The 19,871-nt window shown below is 45.4% G+C and overlaps 1 protein-coding gene across 1 annotated transcript in view; it reads left to right on the forward strand.

Annotated features, from left to right (window-relative positions):
* Positions 1-19,871, forward strand: part of CAPN14 (calpain 14) — a 59,208-nt gene that overhangs the window by 31,397 nt on the left and 7,940 nt on the right. The window contains exons 4-16 of the mRNA XM_015112047.3: positions 76-194; positions 330-466; positions 1,667-1,841; positions 2,765-2,830; positions 4,955-5,040; positions 7,691-7,765; positions 8,880-9,043; positions 10,164-10,327; positions 10,838-10,846; positions 13,123-13,328; positions 14,253-14,289; positions 14,793-14,849; positions 16,141-16,198. Coding sequence (XP_014967533.3) covers positions 76-194; positions 330-466; positions 1,667-1,841; positions 2,765-2,830; positions 4,955-5,040; positions 7,691-7,765; positions 8,880-9,043; positions 10,164-10,327; positions 10,838-10,846; positions 13,123-13,328; positions 14,253-14,289; positions 14,793-14,849; positions 16,141-16,198 — 1,353 coding nt within the window. The remainder of the gene's footprint in view (positions 1-75; positions 195-329; positions 467-1,666; positions 1,842-2,764; positions 2,831-4,954; positions 5,041-7,690; positions 7,766-8,879; positions 9,044-10,163; positions 10,328-10,837; positions 10,847-13,122; positions 13,329-14,252; positions 14,290-14,792; positions 14,850-16,140; positions 16,199-19,871) is intronic.

Raw genomic sequence — 19,871 nt, forward strand, 5'->3', positions numbered from 1 at the left:
ATAGGGACCGGGCATTTCCTGCAGGCACGAAGTCCCCAGTAGATTCATGCAGATGCTGTGTGCTGTCTGACTTAGGAGACTGCTGGTTCTTGGCTGCTTTGCAAGCTCTGACCTTGCACCAGGACATCCTGAGCAGGGTTGTTCCCCTGAATCAGAGTTTCACTGAGAAGTATGCTGGCATCTTCCGGTTCTGGGTGAGTGTCTTCCCGGGCCCTCGGCCTGGAGGGAGTCATAGGAAAGAGGGTTCCTGGAGGACCATGTCTTCACCTTCTGGGCTGATCACCACCTGCAGCAGTCCTCATTCACCCGGGACCACTCTCTCCCTCCAGTTCTGGCACTACGGGAAGTGGGTTCCTGTGGTGATCGATGACCGCCTGCCCGTGAATGAGGCTGGCCAGCTGCTCTTTGTCTCCTCCACCTACAAGAACTTGTTCTGGGGAGCACTTCTGGAAAAGGCCTATGCCAAGTAAGAAACCAGCAGAAATATCCCCCTTCCTATCGCTTCTTTTTCTCTCTCTCAATGTTGAAGGAGGGGAGTGGAGTCAGGTAAAGTTTATGAAATGAGGTCCTGAGGCGTGTCTCAGTCGACATAGAAGTGACAACATATTCAGAGTCTTTTAGGTAGGGGTCGCCTCTTCTAAACCTGCGTTCAAGAGTTTTGCCTTTCCCTAATGGATGGAATTAAGGGGGATAGGAGCTCTGAGTGTCTATTCTCTCCTTTGCTCCTGGGATGGAAGGTAGGAGTAGCAAGATACACCCAAAGAATACCTAAGCAAAGGTTTCACTTCTCATTCGGACCATCTAATCTACAGTTTAAATGCCCCTTCCTTTTGTTTTGAATGAAACTCTCTCAACCTAGAGATCACTGCTGTCCCCAGCAGCTAAGAGGCCTGGATGAAGGAGCAGCAGCAGGGGATCCACCTGCTTGGGTCCCTGTGGGGCAGCCTGATCATCAGTGGTCGGATTGTGGGCACAGCTTCAACCACACAACCGCGACATGAAAGTTTAAGAGTTTTTCATACCTACAGACCCTAGAGGGTACTTGGCATGCATGGAGGGCACATACACACACACACGCACACACAAATGCACACACACACAAACACAGACACGCATGTACACATGTGCACACACATACACACACATAAACACACACACATGCACACACAAACACACACATGCACACACACATATATGCACGCATGCACGTGGAAGTCAGGGAGGCCAGGCAGAAAGAGAGAAAATGGACCCGTGGTGGACCCATGCCTTTTCTTGAGTCCGGGGTGTTGTCCAAACAGGTTTCCCGTGAGCAGCTTTAATTGATAGGTTCAAAGCAAGCTGGCACTAGTTCCAGGAGATCTCACTGTGATTGACAGGTGGTCACTAAGTTCTCAGGCAAACATCTGAGTGGTCCATTTAAAGGAAGTGGTGGGAAAGAGGGGTTCCCAGTCTTCTAGGCAGGAGAGATGCCTCTAAGTTTTATCTATGACCATCTGCTGAAGCCACTCAGGATAGGTATGGTATTGGAAACTATGTCAGGGTTGCCTGAGCTCTGCTTTCGGTATGAGAAAACTAAACTCCTATTTAAAAATGGATGCTGAGGCCACAAAAAATGATAAATACTCATAATACTTTTTCTTTTCATGTTTATTTCTTCTCTGGCTAGGCTTTCTGGTTCCTATGAAGACTTGCAATCAGGACAGGTGTCTGAAGCCCTTGTAGACTTCACTGGAGGGGTGACAATGACCATCAACCTGGCAGAAGCCCATGGCAACCTCTGGGACATCCTCACCAAAGCCACCTACAACAGAACCCTCATTGGCTGCCAGACCCACTCAGGGGTGAGACTGGGCTGCCACTGGCAGTCCTCTTCTCCTGCACCCACGCCCTCCATCAACCACCACTGCCCTCACCTGGGTGTGGGCTCAGGACCTCCACCCAGCTCCTACTGCTGAGGTCCTGGTGTTCAAGCCAGAGCAGCAAGGCCAGGTGCAGTGGCTCATGCCTGTAATCCCAGCACTCTGGGAGGCCGAGGCGGGCAGATCACCTGGGGTCAGGAGTTCGAGATCAGCCTGGCCAATATGGTGAAACCCCATCTCTACTGAAAATACAAAAATTAGCCGGGCATGGTGGTGGTCACCTGTAATCCCAGCTATTTGGGAGGCTGAGGCAGGAGAATCACTAAAACCCGGGAGGCGGAGTTTGCAGTAAACCAAGATCGCACCCTTGCACTCCAGCCTGGGCAACAAGAGAGAGATTCTGTTTTAAAAAAGAAAAACAAAAAAACCGGAGCAGCAGTGTTGGGGCCTCAGGACAGGCGAGACACTAGGAAAAAGAAGATGATGTGCAGAGAAGGAAGCTAACAATTATTAAGTGCCAGCTACATGCAAGGCACTTTCCATGTCCTATTTGATAACAACCGAAACCATGGAACAGGAGTAGGAAGCCCTCAGTTCAGCCCTGCCTTCACTAATGGCCAAATGTGTCACCTCACACATTTTCTCAGCAACTCTAAATAGAGTTTGTCCTCTGTAAAATGGAGGGTATGACATGATCACTGCAGAATGGCTCACTTATTGAGAGGGTGGAATGAGACTATGGATACCAAAGAGCTTTGAAAACTGCAATGTACCATACCATGATTATCTCCCACACTTCTCTCCATAAACCCCTGCTCCAGCCAAACAAAGAGTTTTTCATACGTTACTCAAATAATAAGCTGTACATAACAGAAGACTGATCAGAACCTCTCTTGTCTCTGCAGAAGGAGAAGATTCTGGAGAATGGGCTGGTGGAAGGCCATGCCTATACTGTCACAGGAATCAGGAAGGTGGGTTGAGGTCGGCCGCTTGGTTTCCCTCTCAGCCTTGCCCTTCCCTCTCTGGGCCCTAGCTTATCTTGGTGGATTTAGTTTCTGCGCCATCTGGAGAGTGAGTAAAGTCTTTGGTGGGTCCCTGTGCCTCTGCACCTATTTCCTGGGGTGAAGTGGTGGGTCCAGCCTTTGCCAACACCAGTGCATCATCCCAATCTCATCCCCTGGGGCAGCCCTCAGCCAACCATCCTCCCACCCTGCTGTACCTCACAACCCTTCCTTGAACTTTGCTTCAGTCTGGGATGCCAAGAACAACCATTTCATCTGGTTCTTCCCTCCCAAATTTCTACTCCTCTCTCACGTGCTTCTTTATGACCGTCTCCGCTGCTATCCATCTTTTGAGCTTTACTAGGCATTGAGAGGAAGATGCACCAGGCAGGACCTGCCTACAAAGGGCTTACAGTCAGGTATGGTCACAAACCATATCTGAAAATGAGGAGGAAGCAAAGTTGAAACTGAGAGAAGAAAGTGTAGATGAAAGACTTTAGGAATTCATGGATAAGAGAAAAGACCTCCATCGAGTTGGGTTGGGGAGAAGTCAGAAGAGTCTCTTACAGGGCAGGTGACGTTGAGTTGGTCCTTGAAATAGGTAGATTTGTATGGGGCAAGAAGGGCATTCTGGTGGAGGGAGCAGTGTAAGCAAAGCATGGAGATAAGAAGTCAGCAGGTTTAAGTTAAAGAACCTCTGATAATCTCTAGAGGGCCCGACTCCTCCCAAGTCCTCCAATTTCCTTTAACTCTGTTTCAAATTTCTTGGATTCAATTCACACTTAAATTCTTCCTTCTAGATCTCCAACGACTATGTTGGTCTGTGTGCCCAGAGCTTTTAATTTATTTCCACATTTATTAACAAAATTTATACAACACTTACTGTGTGCTAAATGCTGTTTAACTGCCTTACAAATGTGGACTCATTTCACCCTCACAGCAATACTCTAAGTAGGTTGTGAACCCCAAGTATCTGAGACAGGTCTCAGTTAATTTAGAAAGTTTATTGTGCCAAGGTTGAGGATGCACGCCTTTAATACAGCCTCAGGAGGTCCTGACGACATGTGCCCAAGGTGGTCAGAGAACAGCTTGGTTTTATAACATGAGACATCAATCAACGTATGTGAGATGAACATTGGTTCCATCTGGAAAGGTGGGACAACTGGAAGCAGGGAGGGGGCTCCCAGGTCATAGGTAGATAAGAGACAAATGGTTGCATTCTTTCAAGTTTCTGTTAGTCTTTCCAAAGGAGGCAACCATTTATGCATTTATCTCAGTGAGCAGAGGGGTGGCTTTGAATAGAATGAGAGGCAGGTTTGCCCTAAGCAGTTCCCAACTTGACTTTTCCCTTTAGATTAGTGATTTTGGGGTCCCAAGATTTATTTTCCTTTCACAAGGTCTACTGGTTTCCTAAGGTTGCCACAACAAATTACCATAAAATGTTGGCGGAGGGGAACTTGAAAACAACAGAAATTAATTTTCTCAGTTCCAAAGGCCTGAAGTCTGAAATCAAAGTGTGAGCAGGGGCATGCTCCCTCTGAAGGCTCTGGGGAAGAGTCGAATCCCTTCTTGCCTCCTCCACCTTCCAGTGGCTCCAGGTGTTCCTTGACTTGGTCTGCATAACTCCAGTCTCTGCCTCCATCTTCACGTGGCCTTCTCTGTGTCCTCTCCCCTTCTCTTCTGACACTTGTCTTTGGATTTAGGGCCCATCCTTATCCATAATTATCTCATCTCCAGGTCCTTAATTTAATTACATTTGCAAAGATCCTTTTTCCAAATAGGGTCACGTTCACAGGTTCTGAGTGTACGTATCCTCTTTGGGGAGGGGAGATCACCATTCAACCCACTATCGTAGGTATGACTATTGACCTTATTTCACAGATCGGGAAACAGAGACACAGAGAGGTTAGGTGACTTGCCCTAGGTCTCACAGCTTGTAAATACAAGAAGCAGAGCCACTTTCTCCTCTACCAGCTCTCTCTGGGTCTGTGATTTTTCCACTGCAAGTGCTCAGCTCCAGGCCCAAGTCTCACTCAGCTCTCTGAAATGCTTGCACTCAGCCTGGCCACCTAAACTGCCTCTTGTTTTATGCAGGTGACCTGCAAACACAGACCTGAATATCTCGTCAAGCTACGGAACCCGTGGGGACAGGTGGAATGGAAAGGAGACTGGAGTGACAGGTGAACTTTGGGGACATCTTGGAGGGGTGAGAACGGGTAGGTGTAGGCAAAGGAGGCTGCCATTCGCACGCAGATTCAAATGTGTGCTTCCTTTGGTCTTAGGCAGGATCAGGAAGCCTTCAGACTGGGAGGCTCAATCCCTCACATTTATAAGATGCTTTATGGTATATAGACTGCTTTCTCTTTCATTATAATAATTAAAGCTAATGTTTATTTGAGGGCTTGCCAGCACTGTGGTAAACCTTTGAATTTTTATTATGTCATTTAATGCCCCAAACAACGCTATTACAAAGTAGATAGTTTTATACCCGTTTTACTAATAGAGAAACTTGGATTAATTGAATTGCCTAAGGTCATACAGCATGACTCAACCAAGGTCTTTGGTGCCTGGGTTCAGTGTCTTTCCCTGGCATGGTTCAGTACACTCCTGGGTTTGCTGAGTTAAAGGTAGACAGATTTGGATTGGACTCTACACTCTGATTACATATAGTAGCCTCTGGGCATTCTGATTAGGTACCTACATTTAGGTTGTTTCTGCCTAATGGCAGCCCTAAAGAGATGCGGGTTTTGCAGGCTAGACACTGGCTGTAGGGCACAGGCAGAAAGGGAGGTCAAGTCCTAAAGTCCTTTGTTCTGTCATTATGAAGATTTATAATACTTAATCCTTTACAGGTCTTTAGAGTCTACAAACATGTCCATATACACATTATCACTTAATCATTTTTACATTGAAAAAATGAAGGCTTAGAAACATAGGTCGAATATTCCTCTTGATAAAATATGCTGCATTTTATTTGTTACACATTAGTAAACAGAGTTGTTAGAGGAACTGGATCTATGTGGGAAAATGTCATCTAAGAAATACATACATTTTCAAGTGTTTCAGAAATCTAGCATCATATTGTTGCTGGTGGCGGTTTCTTTCACAGAGGAACAAGCACTGAAATTAGAGATAGATGATGGGTAAAATTACAGTGTTGTTATTGCCTAGCTGTGTGATCTTAGTTCAGGCAAGCTTCTTAATTTCTTGGATCTAGAGGTATAGTGAATATCAAAATGATGACCTTTTATTTTGTAGTGTTTAATCTGCTGTTAATCCTATCCAGTATATTTTTCATTTTAAATATTATATTTTCAATTCTAGAAATTCCACTTGAGATTATCTTCCATTTCTCCCTTTTTTATGTCCATGTTTCTCTTGACATCCTTGAGAATATGGGGCACTTTTGTAATAGCTGTTTTAATGTCCTTGTCTGCTAATTCCATCATCTTTCTCATTTCTATGGCGGTTTCTATGGACTATTTTTTTATTCCTGGTCACGGATCATATTTCCTGCTTCTTCATAGGCTAATAACTTTTTATTGCATGCTGGACCTTGTAAATTTTAGCTTCAGAGTACTGAATTTTATCGTATTTCTTTAAAGAGTATTGGACTTTTCTTTTTAAAGCAGGTGGTTACATTGCTTAGGGATTGTTTTGATACTTTGAAGTTTTTAAGCACTTTTAGGGAAGGTCAAGACAAACCTTTATGTCAGGGATAATTTGATTCCACTACTAAATTGTAGACCCTCTGGGATCTCTAGTAAAGATTCCATGTATTCAATGAAGTCTTTTAGCTGGACACGGTGGCTCACGCCTGTAATCCCAGCACTTTGGGAGGCCAAGGAAGGCAGATCATTTGAGGTTAGGAGTTCAAGACCAGCCTGGCCGACATGGTGAAACCACGTCTCTACTAATAATACAAAAATTAGCCAGGTGTGGTGGCATGTGCCTGTAATCCCAGCTGTTTGGGAGGCTGAGGCAGGAGAATTGCTTGAACCCGGGAGGTGGAGGTTGCAGTGAGCTGAAATCGCACCACTGCACTCCAGCCTACGTGGCAGAGTGAGAGTCTGTCTCAAAAACAAGTAAATAAATAAAGTCTTTTAACTCTGTCTGGTGGGAATGCCTGAGATTCCCAGCACTGTGTCCTGCTTATGGTCCAGTCTTCGGGAGTTTCACTTTAAGAAAGCACAGATTAAAGCTCAGCCAAAGACGCAAGGGAACCCCTGTGAAGTTTCCTGGAACTCCTTTTTTCGTGTAGCCCCCTCCTTTCAGATACTTTGTCTAGCAAATTCTGGCTATCTTGATCTCCCTGAACTCCAGATTCTGTCTCCTCCACTCAGCCCTACCGATATGTTCTTTTTTGAGTCCCTCTCCCTGTAGCACTGGCCAGGAAATTACCTTCAGGAAGAAAGCCTAGGTGATGTTAGGGCTTGCCTCATTTGTTTCCAGCCTCCCAGGATCATGGACCCCCGTTGCCTGCTGTCCAATATCTGAAAACAATTTCAAATGTTACCTCTGACATTTAATAGATTTATAACTTCAAGCAAATGACCTAGTCTCTCTTAACTTCAATTTCCTAATCTCTAAAATGAGAACAACAAAGTCGTTGTTAGCCTTGAATGAAATAATGTATGTCAATAACCTAGCCCAGCACTTGGCTCATAGTAAGCTATCAATTAATGCTCATGCTACTGTATGATATGGAATGGGAAATTTAGTTGTCTGAAGTAGTACGAAAATAATAAGAAATAATGATACTATAGAGCTTTTACTAAAGAATTTCTAGCATGCCCCCCACAAGCTTTTCATTCCCTTTTCCATTTTCAGTTCAAGTAAATGGGAGCTGCTGAGCCCCAAGGAGAAGATTCTGCTTCTGAGGAAAGACAATGATGGAGAATTCTGGTATTGGACTTGGGGACTTGGACAAATGTCCTGGCCTACATTTGAAAACCCATCCAGCAGACATTTACTGGATGCCTCATGGGTGTCAGGAACCTCATGTACAGAGATCAGTAAGGCACCATCCCTTTAGGAGCTCACGGTCTAGCAGGACAAACAGCGACTATAAATAAATGGTCACTGTCTCTGTGATGAGAGTAGAGGCCACTGGGGTGGAGCTCAGTGAGGGCTCAGCCAGCCTGTTTCCTCCTCTCTGGCTTCCTCTCTGCTCTCTTGCTCAGTATATTCAAAACAGGTTTTGCCTTTTTGTCCTGAAAAGGCCGTGAGGTAGGAGGAGACTGCAAAGTCTTGCCGTAGGATAGGCCCCCGACCAGTGCCCTCCGGAGCAGAGTCACACGGCCACCCACTCTGGAGCTGCTCATCTCATTTTCTGAAAGGCCGCCAGGACATCCTGAGCTGATGCTGCTTCTAGGTGTCTGAAACGGGCCCCATCAGTCCTCCTTTGCTTTTGCTCACCACTGTGACTATGAATGACAACCCTCGTTCCAAGGACTCTCCCCATTAACCGTCCAGTACAGCCTGCCGCAGCCCTCTCCCTTTGGAAGGTCTTTCACTGAATTCAAGCCCTGCAGATTCCTGTTTTTTCCACTTTATGGTTAAGTAAACTGAGCATCAGACAGCTTAAACAGAGTGTTACAGGCCACAGGTTAGCAAGTAGGGACAAAGATCTTCATTAATTAATGATTGAGAACTGATATGTAATTCTTACTGAACATTTATAGATAAAACAAATGACTAGTTAGCTTTGCCTTAATTCAGCTGCTATCACCATGATTCCAGAAACAGGAACATCTCCCCCAGTCAGCTATGTGGCCAGCTGCTTCCAGCCAGAGGGTGGGGCTTCTCAGTAGCTCCAACTCCCCACGATGGACCCTCACAGGGATCCAGCCAGCCCCTGTTTATGTGTCCATGGCCGGCTCAGCTCTGCACAAAAGCTGGTGTCTTTGTCCATGAGATGGCTGGGATGCCCACTGCTTCGTCTCACCCTCCCCATGGGTCCTGATGACTAGGCGTTATCTGGTCCATCCTTTGTGCTTTTCCTTCTTCCTCTCCACAGGATGACGCTGCAGGACTTTAAAACACATTTTGTGCTCCTGGTTATCTGTAAACTGACCCCAGGCCTATTGAGCCAGGAGGCGGCCCAGAAGTGGACGTACACCATGCGGGAGGGGAGATGGGAGAAGGGGAGCACAGCTGGTGGCCGGAGACAATTGCTGCAGGGTGAGCATGCGCACAGGAGCAGGGCTCTCAGAGTGAGGTTGTGGGCGGGGGTGTGAGGGTGACTGCATAGGTGGGTGCAGCGTGAATTCTGCACTGGCTGAGTGGGGAGGAGGCTTGTTTGCCTCGGTGTGTGCTGGGGCGCTGGGCTGTGACCACAGGGAAGACAGGGCACCTTTGATCCCAATGTGCACCAAGGCAGAGTCCTCTCAGTCAAGCTGCCAGCCTGTGGGGCTACATCTTCCTGAAGGGTTGCCCTGTCCCTCAGCACAGGGGATCACAGGCACACAGGCGTGGTAAAAGCAGGGGCAGGGGAGAATCTTTCTTTAGTTTTGGACAAGGCCACTGAAAACACTGAAGGAACCACCCCCTAGCTGGGCAGGATTGAGATAGAAATTGTATCGGGTCCTTCTCACCTGGAGCCTGGGAGAAACACAAACCCAGGGCTTCCCAGGCTCCCTAGATATGGGAGACAAACCTGTGTGGACTTGCAAGACAGGGCAGGTTTGGTGACCCTGTCCCTTCCTCCACTTTGGAGATAGTGAGCCATCCCTTTTGAAGGCAAGTCCTGTGGGGTGTGACTTCAGTAGGCCAGGGTGGCCTTAGCTCTGGAGTCCCCCTTTTGACACAGTATTTCCCCCCAAATCTGAAGCTGACCTTAAGCTAAGGTTTTGCCTCGATTAAAATGCAAAAGCCCCTAGGATCATGGTCACCTCCCCAGGGAGTGAATACGATTGCTTACTCAGGTAGCACATGCTTGTGGGGTATAACACCTGGGCCAGGCACTGAGCAAGACAACGAGGCTACAGTGGTGGGAACAACTCCAGTCAGTGTATCTGGAGAAGACCTCCAGATGGAAGAGCAAGGTGGGAGGGCATAGAGCCAACGCTGAAGGGACCCCGACCCTGTCCCGATGGGCCTCAGGGTGGAAAAGACCTCCAGGTGGAAGAGCAAGGTGGAAGGACATAGAGTCAAGGTTGAGGGGACCCTGACTCTGTCCCAATGGGCCTCAGGGTGTCAATCCTGGCAGAGGCGCCCTCGGACTGTTCACCTCTTAGTGGTTCGGTGAGCAGGATGCTTGGGAATCCGGGGCCCATTCTCACCTTGCTGTGTTCTGCCCCAGGCACATTTTGGAAGAACCCGCAGTTCCTGCTGTCTGTTTGGCGGCCCGAGGAGGGCAGGAGATCCCTGAGGCCCTGCAGCGTACTGGTGTCCCTGCTCCAGAAGCCCAGGCACAGGTGCCGCAAGCGGAAGCCTCACCTCGCCATTGGCTTCTACCTTTATAGGGTAGGTGGACCTCTGAACCACAGGGGCACGGGACCAAGCATGGGGGTCACCAACAGTTACCATGTCTTCCTGTTTCTTGTCTTCTTGACCATCTGTCTCTGTTCACAGACCTGGGTTTTCAAATCCAGGCTCTGTCCTTTAGGAACATGTGATTTAGAACAAGTCACCTTCTTGCACTAGGCCATCAGTTTCTACAGTGGCATTTAGGGAAAGGGGAGAATAAAAGAGGATTATGTGGTAGTGCTTGCTATTGTGCCTGGCACATAGTATAATCAATATTGGCTTCCTTTTTCTCTCCCCAAAAGCCAAGCATTCTTTCCCTCCCTCTTTTCCAGAAATTCCAGTGATGGATTAAAATGTCACTGATAGAAGAGCAGGTCTTGTGGGAGGGGACAGGGCTTCTGGGTAGAGCCTTGTATGTCAGCTGCTATTCAGGTTTCAGCTTATGAAGGAGCCAGATTCCCTGCCTAATGAGATCTCTCTCTTTTTATTTTTGTTTTTGTTTTTTAGGTGAACAAGGTGAGTTCTGCACTTGACCGGGTGGCCCTAGTTTGGGGTGATATCACATGTGGCCAAGCCTCCACGGGATTTAGTTAGACTGGAGCAGGCTTATACTGTGTAAGAAGCTATGATAATGCCTGATAATGAGAATGTCTGCCAACGGCCTGTGTGTATATGAAAGTAAAGTGTATCTGTTAATCTTTTTCATCTGAAGACCCCCAAGAGATCCTCATGCATCTGTGGAAAATCTCAGAGCCTAGCATAGAACCAATACATTTTAGAATTTATTGAATTCCTACACAAATACCTACGGCTAATATTGAAGGCCACCACAGCATAGGAAAGATGATAAATTACAATCTTGACTGGGTTATGAAACCCAAAATAAAATGGATTTAAAACATACAGGACATCAAAGACCATGCAGCCCACCTCCCTAGGGAGAAGGGACAAAGGCTTGGGGACGTGTGGCAGGAGCATGAGTAGAAGGACAAGAACACCTCCGTGCTTCAGCTGCTGTGGCAGCCAGGAGGGGTCAGGGAGGAAGGCCCAAGGAATCCCAGCTTCTGAGGGAGGCAGCTATTATTTTATTTCCCAGAGAAAACAGGAGCAAAATGCTTAATTTTCTCAGGTTGGATTGAATCGAGTAAAAGGATTATTGTAGAGAAACCATTTTACACCAGGTCTTTTTTTTGTTGTTTTTCTCGCAGGAACACTGAGTACTCTTAAATTTGCCTATTAATTTCAAAAGACAAAGTTATTTATGTCATGCCTACTTCTAAATAGAATTTGGGTCAACCTACAATAAAAAGGTGTGAACAGAGGAAACCTGCAAATCAGTTACAAAATTTAAAAGCCATTAAAAAATAACAAAGAGCTGGGAGTTAGGTAGGCAGTTGCTTCTACCAGGAAAACTAAACCCAGGACAGCTACTGTGGATCATTGTACAATGTAGCTCTGAGATTCCTAGTAGCCCATGGCAAAGAGGGCAATTAGATGATTCCCTAGTTCTCTTGTCTCATAAAAGAATGCCTACATCATCAGGATATGTATTTTATTTCCCAAACATTGAGGAATTTGCTATATATCTGTTTATGTGGGTAGGTGATGTCTTTGTTAGCAGTTGTATATAAACTGGAGAGAGGATTCTGGTGTGGGTCTCCTCTCCCTCTGTAGCCCTGAGTGAGAACAAAGGGGAGAGGAAGCACGAGAGAAAAATAGGGAGAGATGGAGAAACAAAGGAGGCAGAGAGAGAGAGAGAGAGAGAGAGAGAGAGAGAAAGAGAATATGAATCAGATAAAACAAAGCAGATACCCAAGAAATGTCGGAACAAGAGCCCTGATTCGGGTCTTCCGAGCTCTTGCCCAGTTCTCTTTGTCCTTTACAAGGATGTTTTCCCTGAGATGATGCAGAGTGCCAGCTTATCTATGTGTAGCTGTGTGCTGTAGGTGGGGAGGTGGTGGTGGTCCATCTGTATCTGACCATATGCTACATCACATACATGGAGGCAGCATCAGGAAGGGTAAAGAACAGGAGCGTTGGAACTCAGCTGTCCTGAATTCCCATGAGGCTGGGACTGTAACCAGCTGATGACGCTGGGCAGAAAATCTCACCTCTCTAAGCCTCAGAGCCCTCAACTGTAAAATGGAAATGGCAGGCACAGGGACATTCCTCACATCATTTAGTGCTGGTGTTGTTTTTTGTGTTTTTTTTTGTTTTTGTTTTTGTTTTTTTTGTTTGTTTGTTTTTTGAGACAGAGGCTCGCTCTGTCGCCCAGGCTGGAGTGCAGTGGCCGGATCTCAGCTCACTGCAAGCTCCGCCTCCCGGGTTCACGCCATTCTCCTGCCTCAGCCTCCCGAGTAGCTGGGACTACAGGTGCCCGCCACCTCGCTCGGCTAGTTTTTAATGTATTTTTAGTAGAGACGGGGTTTCACCATGTTCGCCAGGATGGTCTCGATCTCCTGACCTTGTGATCCGCCCGTCTCGGCCTCCCAAAGTGCTGGGATTACAGGCTTGAGCCACCGCGCCCGGCCTCTGGTGTTCCTTTTAAGGTAAGTCAAATCAATTGACATGTGTTTATGTAACCCCTGATAGGTTCCAACAGAGGTGCAGCCCTCCACACACATATTCTGGTTTTTCCTTCCTTCCCCACTTGTTTCATCCTCCACTGGGGCACATTGGATTTGGCAGAGCAGGGGCCACTTTAGTCCTGGCTCAGAGCTTTGAGGGCCTCAGGCCTGGCCACAGCCCTGGGTCATCACCTCCCCTGCTGTTCTTCTGTCCTCTACCCACAGTACCATGACGACCAGAGGAGACTATCCCCCGAGTTCTTCCAGAGAAACACTCCTCTGAGCCAGCCTGATAGGTTTCTCAAGGAGAAAGAAGTGAGTCAGGAGCTATGTCTGGAACCAGGGACATACCTCATCGTGCCCTGCACATCGGAGGCCAACCAAAAGTCAGAGTTCATCCTCAGGGTCTTCTCCAGGAAGCACATCTTTTAGTAAGGACGCAAGGTCTCTCCTAGAGGGTGGGGACCACTTGGGTGAGAACAAGCAAGGAGGGCAAGGTTGGAAATGGCAGAGACCAGGGTCTCTGCTGCTGAGACAGAAGAGAGATGGGGAGAGCAGGAGACCAGGTGACTTTCTGCATGGAGAACATCCCTCCCATTCCTTCCCATCCTCTTTCCACTCACAAATTAATGCCATGCTAGACGTTAGAGGGAAAAAGATAAAACACACATGGCTCCTGCCCCGCTGAAGTTCAAGGTCTGGAAAGAACACAGATATATGAGCAGTTATTGATCTTCCAGTGCACCCAGTGTAAGCATTTTGTATGCACAGGGTGTTATTGTTACAAGATACTCAAGGAGGAGAATTTGAACCAACTCCCATGGTCCTGGGGGAAGCAGGAGTGGCTTCAGGGAGGGGGTGACTATTAAAAGATGCATAAGGGGTTGCTCAAATGAGGGGAGGCTATCATGAACTAGCAGGCTTCCATTCTGCTACTGTATCCAGTTGAATTAATGTGCACATATCCCAACCAAACATATTATTTTGCCTACGATTGTTTTACCTGCCAGTTTTGTGGGTTTTTTTGGTTTTGTTTGTTTGTTTGTTTTTTATGTTTTGGCTGCAGGTAGTTTGACTTGATCTCAGGCAGACCCCAATGCCATGTCAGACCACTAAGTCTCATGCTCATCTGTTAAGACTAGTTAGATGAGGGTGCAGGGAATTACAAGCAGTGTGCTGTGCACATGGCTGGAATGTACACTTCAAGGGGAAGCAGGAGGTGAGGTGTGAGAGCTGGGTGGGCCCTTGTGGTGCCTCAGTGAAGGAACATGGAAGACAAGCTCCCAGGAGAGGGGGAAGATTGGCCAAGAAATTCCCAAGAGGAAATTCTGGGTTTTTTGTTTTTTTGTTCTCAGTGAAATTGGCAGCAATTCTGGTGTCGTCTTCTCGAAGGTGAGTAGTCTGGTGGAATTCCATGTGGCTGGGACTGCTTTCCAAGATAAGATGTTGAGTTTCTCCCTTCAAGTTAAGGAGTCAGGAGAGGAGATATGCAGATCCTTACAGACCCTGTTCTATGGCAAACATTACCCGTTATATCCTAACAGTACCTGGGCTTTGCTGTTTTTGCACCAACAAAGAGTAGAGAACTACCCTTCTGATCAGGTCCTTGTCACTGAGGGTCCAGAGCCCCGGCTGTATGAGTTACATCTCTACTTTCTTCTGCTTCTCTTTATCTGGTATTTCTTTTGTCCATTTCACTGTTTGTGATTTCCCCAAAGTCAGGGAAAATTGGAGAAGCAAGAGCTGTTTGTAAATGCTATGGTGTAAAATTAAAGACAATGCAAAGTCAAGCTCATGGTTTTCAGAAGCCTGGAAGCCATGAGACATTAGGGTGTGCACGAAAGTCCATTTATACAGGTGAATAATTATGTCTTTCTATGTGTCTCTTCCTATAGGAGATAGAAGACCAAAATGAAGGGCAGGATGAATTCTTCACCAAATTCTTTGAAAAGGTTAGTTGAACAGGTATGGTGGGGGCAGGGGGTTGGGAAGAGCAGGGGACAAAGTGGAGCATATAATTTTATGAAGTATAGGTTTGCATCTGCTTGAGGCTGCATAGAAACTGTGATTTAAGGCTACCTATTCCCCAAACTGCCACTTTCTATTAAAGTCCTCAAGTTTTTAGACAAATGAGTAGAGCCATTGTCTAGAAGTCTCCTGCAAAATGATTCTCTGTTCTTGGAAGCTGCATTGATTAGTTGTAGGGAAAGCAACTGTAATCTTTCATCCCTGAAAACATGGGATATAGCAGAGTAGAGTGTCAGAGTTGGGAGTAGGATGGGGGAGGGGGGTGCAGAGCATGACAATGACAAGCCCTGGGGGCCTTGGGGAGGGCCATTGGAGGGGAGCCCATGGAGAAGGGGCCCTTGAGTGGTCACCAGGAGAGGAGGTGGGACTGATAAGAAGGGGGAGGGCCTGGGACACACACTTGGTCTCTGCGGCTTCTTCCCTTGGGCTGACCCAGATGTGAGTCTAGCAAGGGCTGATAGTATGAGTGCAGGGCTCTGGAGGCCACGCTGTTCTAACCTGCAGGACACTTAGGAATAGGGTGAGAAACATACTGGAAATCTGGGGTCTGATATTTGAGCAATGTCACTAAAACAGAGAACATGAGCCCCTTATGTTAGTGACATTCCTGATTTAAAGTCACAATTTACCTGCCTTGCCCATCTGGAATTTTGTTTAATGTAGCTGGAGAGGATAAATCAGAATCTTATATGTATTGTTTATTAAAGTTTTCCTCCATACCAGTGGTTTCCAGACATTTGATGCTGCAATCCTTTTATCAAACGAAGTCGCATAGAGAATCCCAATATATATAAAATAACTAAAAATTGCATATTATGAATATGCTTCAGTTTTTAAAATTCAGATGTTTGATACTTATATTTCATTGATATATTTTAAAATCAAATGTTCATATAAAGAGTTTCTTTTAATAAACTCTAAGGTTAAAATCTGGAGTTTTGACTGATGACGTTTTATTGAGAATAAAATTCAAACCAAATTGTTGACTAAACTTCAGAAGCATCTGGACAGCACCTTTGAGAATCACTATTCTCTATAAACCTACCGAAAAGTCATGCTCTGCCAGGGTTCTCTGGGGTTGGCACCCAGTTAAAAAGCATTGTGAAGTTCTTAGGAAATCCCAGTTTAATTTCATGGCCAGTCATATGACCCTTCTGCCATCTAATGAGCCTTCAGTAACAGTTATTTTTTCTTGCCAATCTGCTTTCTATTCAGTATCCAGAAATTAATGCAGTTCAATTGCAGAGCATCCTGAACCAGATGACCTGGTCACGTAAGTGTTTTAGAGCCATTCTGTAGGACTCAGAGGGGATGCAACTTTTCTAAACTCTGGCTTTGCTTCTCTTTCCCTTGGTAGGATGTATGAATTACTGAGCACTGGTCTTAACTGTGGCTATATTTTACACAAGGGTGGATTATGTGATCTGAAAAAGCAGTAAGGAAATTTATGCAGCTTTGAAAATCATTATTATTTTGCTTACTTTGGGTATAGAGATATATGGCAGTGAAAATGAAGATTCCTGCCATTTTGCTAGTCAGAAAGGAATAACTGAGTACCTCTTTCTTGGCATATCAGTTCTATGTGGAAGAACTGCACCCATTTCCTCAACCTGGGATATAAATATTAAGTATTAACTAGCCTACCCAGGGAACTGTCTGATGAACTCATGTTAAATTGATCAAGCTATAAAACTCTGGAAGGAGAGCACACACCACCTAGAAGAACTGCAAATGGGTAGCACGGAGGCTTTCACATGAAGCCTGGGATAAATTATTAGAAAGGCTTAAAGTCCATATAAAATATTTTGTACATATATTTGGAGTGAGAAGAACACAGAAGAAATAGGCTGATTTCTCCAGGGAGACGAATGAACTTCAAAGTAAAAAATGTAAAACAACTAGAGTATTTGCTACCAAAGTTAGATGATTGCTTCTTCTTTCTATGAAGCCAAGATTTCAAATCCAGACAAATTACAGTCCTGGCTATTGTGTGATTCAGGGTTTGAAAGAATTTGCAGAAGGCTTCTCAAAGCCAAATTCAGTTATCAGTAAAACAGGCAGAGGGAAGACTCTAGGAATTGTAGAACGTAAGACTCCCCCTCCCGGCTGAAAATAAATTCTAGGTTCATTCTAGGGAAATTACCTAGAAGAAATGGCTTGTGCACATTTAAAAGTTTTTAAAGGCCTTGATTGCATATATACAAAATGGTTTTCCAAAGCATTTATGAACAAATTGCTTTCATTTAGTCATATGAGAGGGTTCTAGATGGATAGATCAGAGAAATACTGTAGATTTTGGCAAGATATTTGGTGAGTCTCCCATGATAAATGATAAAACGTGAATTGGAAAACAATAATAGTAGATGTATTTACAACAAATCTTATCACCATTCTCAAGAGTTATACAAATATAAAACTAGAGGGATAATTCTATCCAGTTACAGGCAAGAGTCTATATGCTTAGATGTTTAGATGAGAGTTCTTAAATTCCATCTGCCCTTGGTCCTGTTCATTTCCCCAATTTTTATTAATGTCTTGGAAGAAGACATGGAATATAGGCTTATTGGAGCTGCAGATGGCACAAAGCTGGGAGAAATCATTAATATAATAGATAGCAGAATTGAAATTCAGAATGTTTTCAACAAGCTGTGCCCAAACCAAAAAGATGAAATGCAGTCAGGAAGATAGTAAACCACTGCCATTTTGATGTAGACCATTTTAAAATGGTAGCGCAAGTAGTTAACAGAAGAGACCTTATTTTTGTGGCAGTTTATGTGAAAGATATTTGGTTAATTTAGTTGACCTCTAGCTAACATGAACTAATTGTTTCAAGTTGCTGCTAAATAAGCTCATACAAATTCAGGCTGCATTTAATGGGAGCATTTAGATGAGTGTTTTTAAAATTGTGTTCCTGGAAACGTTAGAAACCAAGAGGTTTAGTAAGTGTTCCATGAAATAAAAGGGGTTAGCTTCTGTGGTCAATTGTACAATATGTACCTCACATACGGTAAAGTGCATGGCGAATGAAGAAAAGCATCAATAGATGCAAAGTATCCCACATTTCTTTGACCACAAAACTTTCTCTGCAGAAAATCTCCTTTGAAACATAATTTGGGAAATGCTGACTGAAAACTGGAAGTGATAGGTGTACTGTATTCTGTTCAATCAAATTGCATCTGGAAGACTGTGTTCAAATCTTGGTACCATATTTCAAAGAGATACTGGCAAAATATAGGGCTCAAAAAAGGGTGTCGAGGGTTTAGAAACCATTGCATCTGAGGAGTAGTTTGGGAAATATTCAGATGTTTAGAAGCAAAAGCAGAAGTCAAAGAAGAGACAAATACCTTTTATGCTTTTCTGGAGGTGAAACTAGGACCAGTGAGCCACTATTATAGGAGGTTCCTTTAGACTTAATGAAGGGAAGTTTCTCCTAACTGAAGCTCTTCACCCATGTGAAAAAGTGAGCACCCGTAACTGACAGACCATCCATCAAGAAACCTGGGGAGGGCTGGGCGCTGTGGCTCACTCCTGTTATCCCAGCACTTTGGGAGGCTGAGATGGGCGGATTACTTGAGGTCAGGAGTTTGAGACCAGCCTGGCCAACATGGTAAAACCCTGTCTCTACCAAAAATATAAAAAATTAGCCGAATATAGTGACGCGCTCCCGTAATCCCAGCTACTCAGGAGGCTGAGGCAGGAGAATTGTTTGAACCTGGGAGGCGGAGGTTGCAGTGAGCCAAGATTGTGCCACTCCAACCTAGGCGACAGAATGAGGCTCCAAACAAAAAAAAAAAAAGAAAGAAAGAGACAGAGAGAGAGAGAAGGAAAGAAGAAGAAGAAGAAGGAGAAGGAGAAGGAGAAAGAGAGAAAGAAAGAGAGAAAGAGAAAGAAAGAAAGAAAGAAAGAAAGAAAGAAAGAAAGAAAGAAAGAAAGAAAGAAAGAAAGAAAGAAAGAAAGAGAAAGGAAAAGAAAGAAAGAAGGAGGGAGGGAGGGAAGGAAGGAAGGAAAGAAGGAAGGAAGGAAAGAAGGAAGGAAGGAAGGAAGGAAGGAAGGAGAAAGAAGAAAGGAAAAGAAAAGAAAGAAAGGTTTACAAGAGCCTTTGCAAAAGCCTTGGGACCCGATGTTTTCCATTTAATAACTAGGTGGTGGCTGCCCCCATGCACAGATCAGGAAACCAGGGCTAAGGGAAGTTAAACAACATGCCACAAACTCAGCTGTCCTGTTTCTCAGCCCTGCAATTTTTCTAGCAAATGCACTCCCTTTCTAAGTGGATAATTGTAATCAATGTTTGATCATCCATACTATGGAGAGGCATATTGAATAGATAGCCTAAGGGGGGTTGTAAAAACAAAAACAGTCTGCAGAAACCCAGAGACAGTGCAGGATTAGGTGTACAGGCATGGGGCAGGTCCCAGTTCTGTCACCAGCTGTATGAACTTGAACAAGATCAGACCCTCTCGAAAGAAGGAAGGAAGGAAGGCAGGAAGGAAGGAAGGAAGGAAGGACGGACGGACGGAAGGAAGGAAGGAAGGAAGGAAGGAAGGAAGGAAGGAGGAAGGAAAGAAGGAAAGAAGGAAACCTGAGGAAAGAATCCCCCAATTCAGGTGGGAGCTTGAAAAGGTTGACCTCTTGGATCTCTTTGAGATTTGGGAGTTCGACTCTGTGATCCTGGCCCTCCCTAGGTACAAAGGGCATGCTCATTTGGCCCTCTGTGTAAGCAAACCCAAGCCATACCAGGCGTCCCCTACAGCATTTGACTTTCTCCATGGGTGTAGGAATGACCATCACCCCCTGTCTCTCTACTGCCTTCCATTCTCACTCTTCCAAGCCCATGTACATTGTGGTCATCAGACCCCACAGCTGGCCCATGCAGCACTGCCTCCTCCTGCTCAGAAAAGGGGTGTGCAGACCTGGGGCCAGCCCCCATGTGAACTCTTTCTGCTCCT

The sequence above is a fragment of the Macaca mulatta genome, chromosome 13, assembly GCF_049350105.2.
Source record: "Macaca mulatta isolate MMU2019108-1 chromosome 13, T2T-MMU8v2.0, whole genome shotgun sequence".
In the NCBI taxonomy this organism is placed as follows: Eukaryota; Metazoa; Chordata; class Mammalia; order Primates; family Cercopithecidae; genus Macaca; species Macaca mulatta.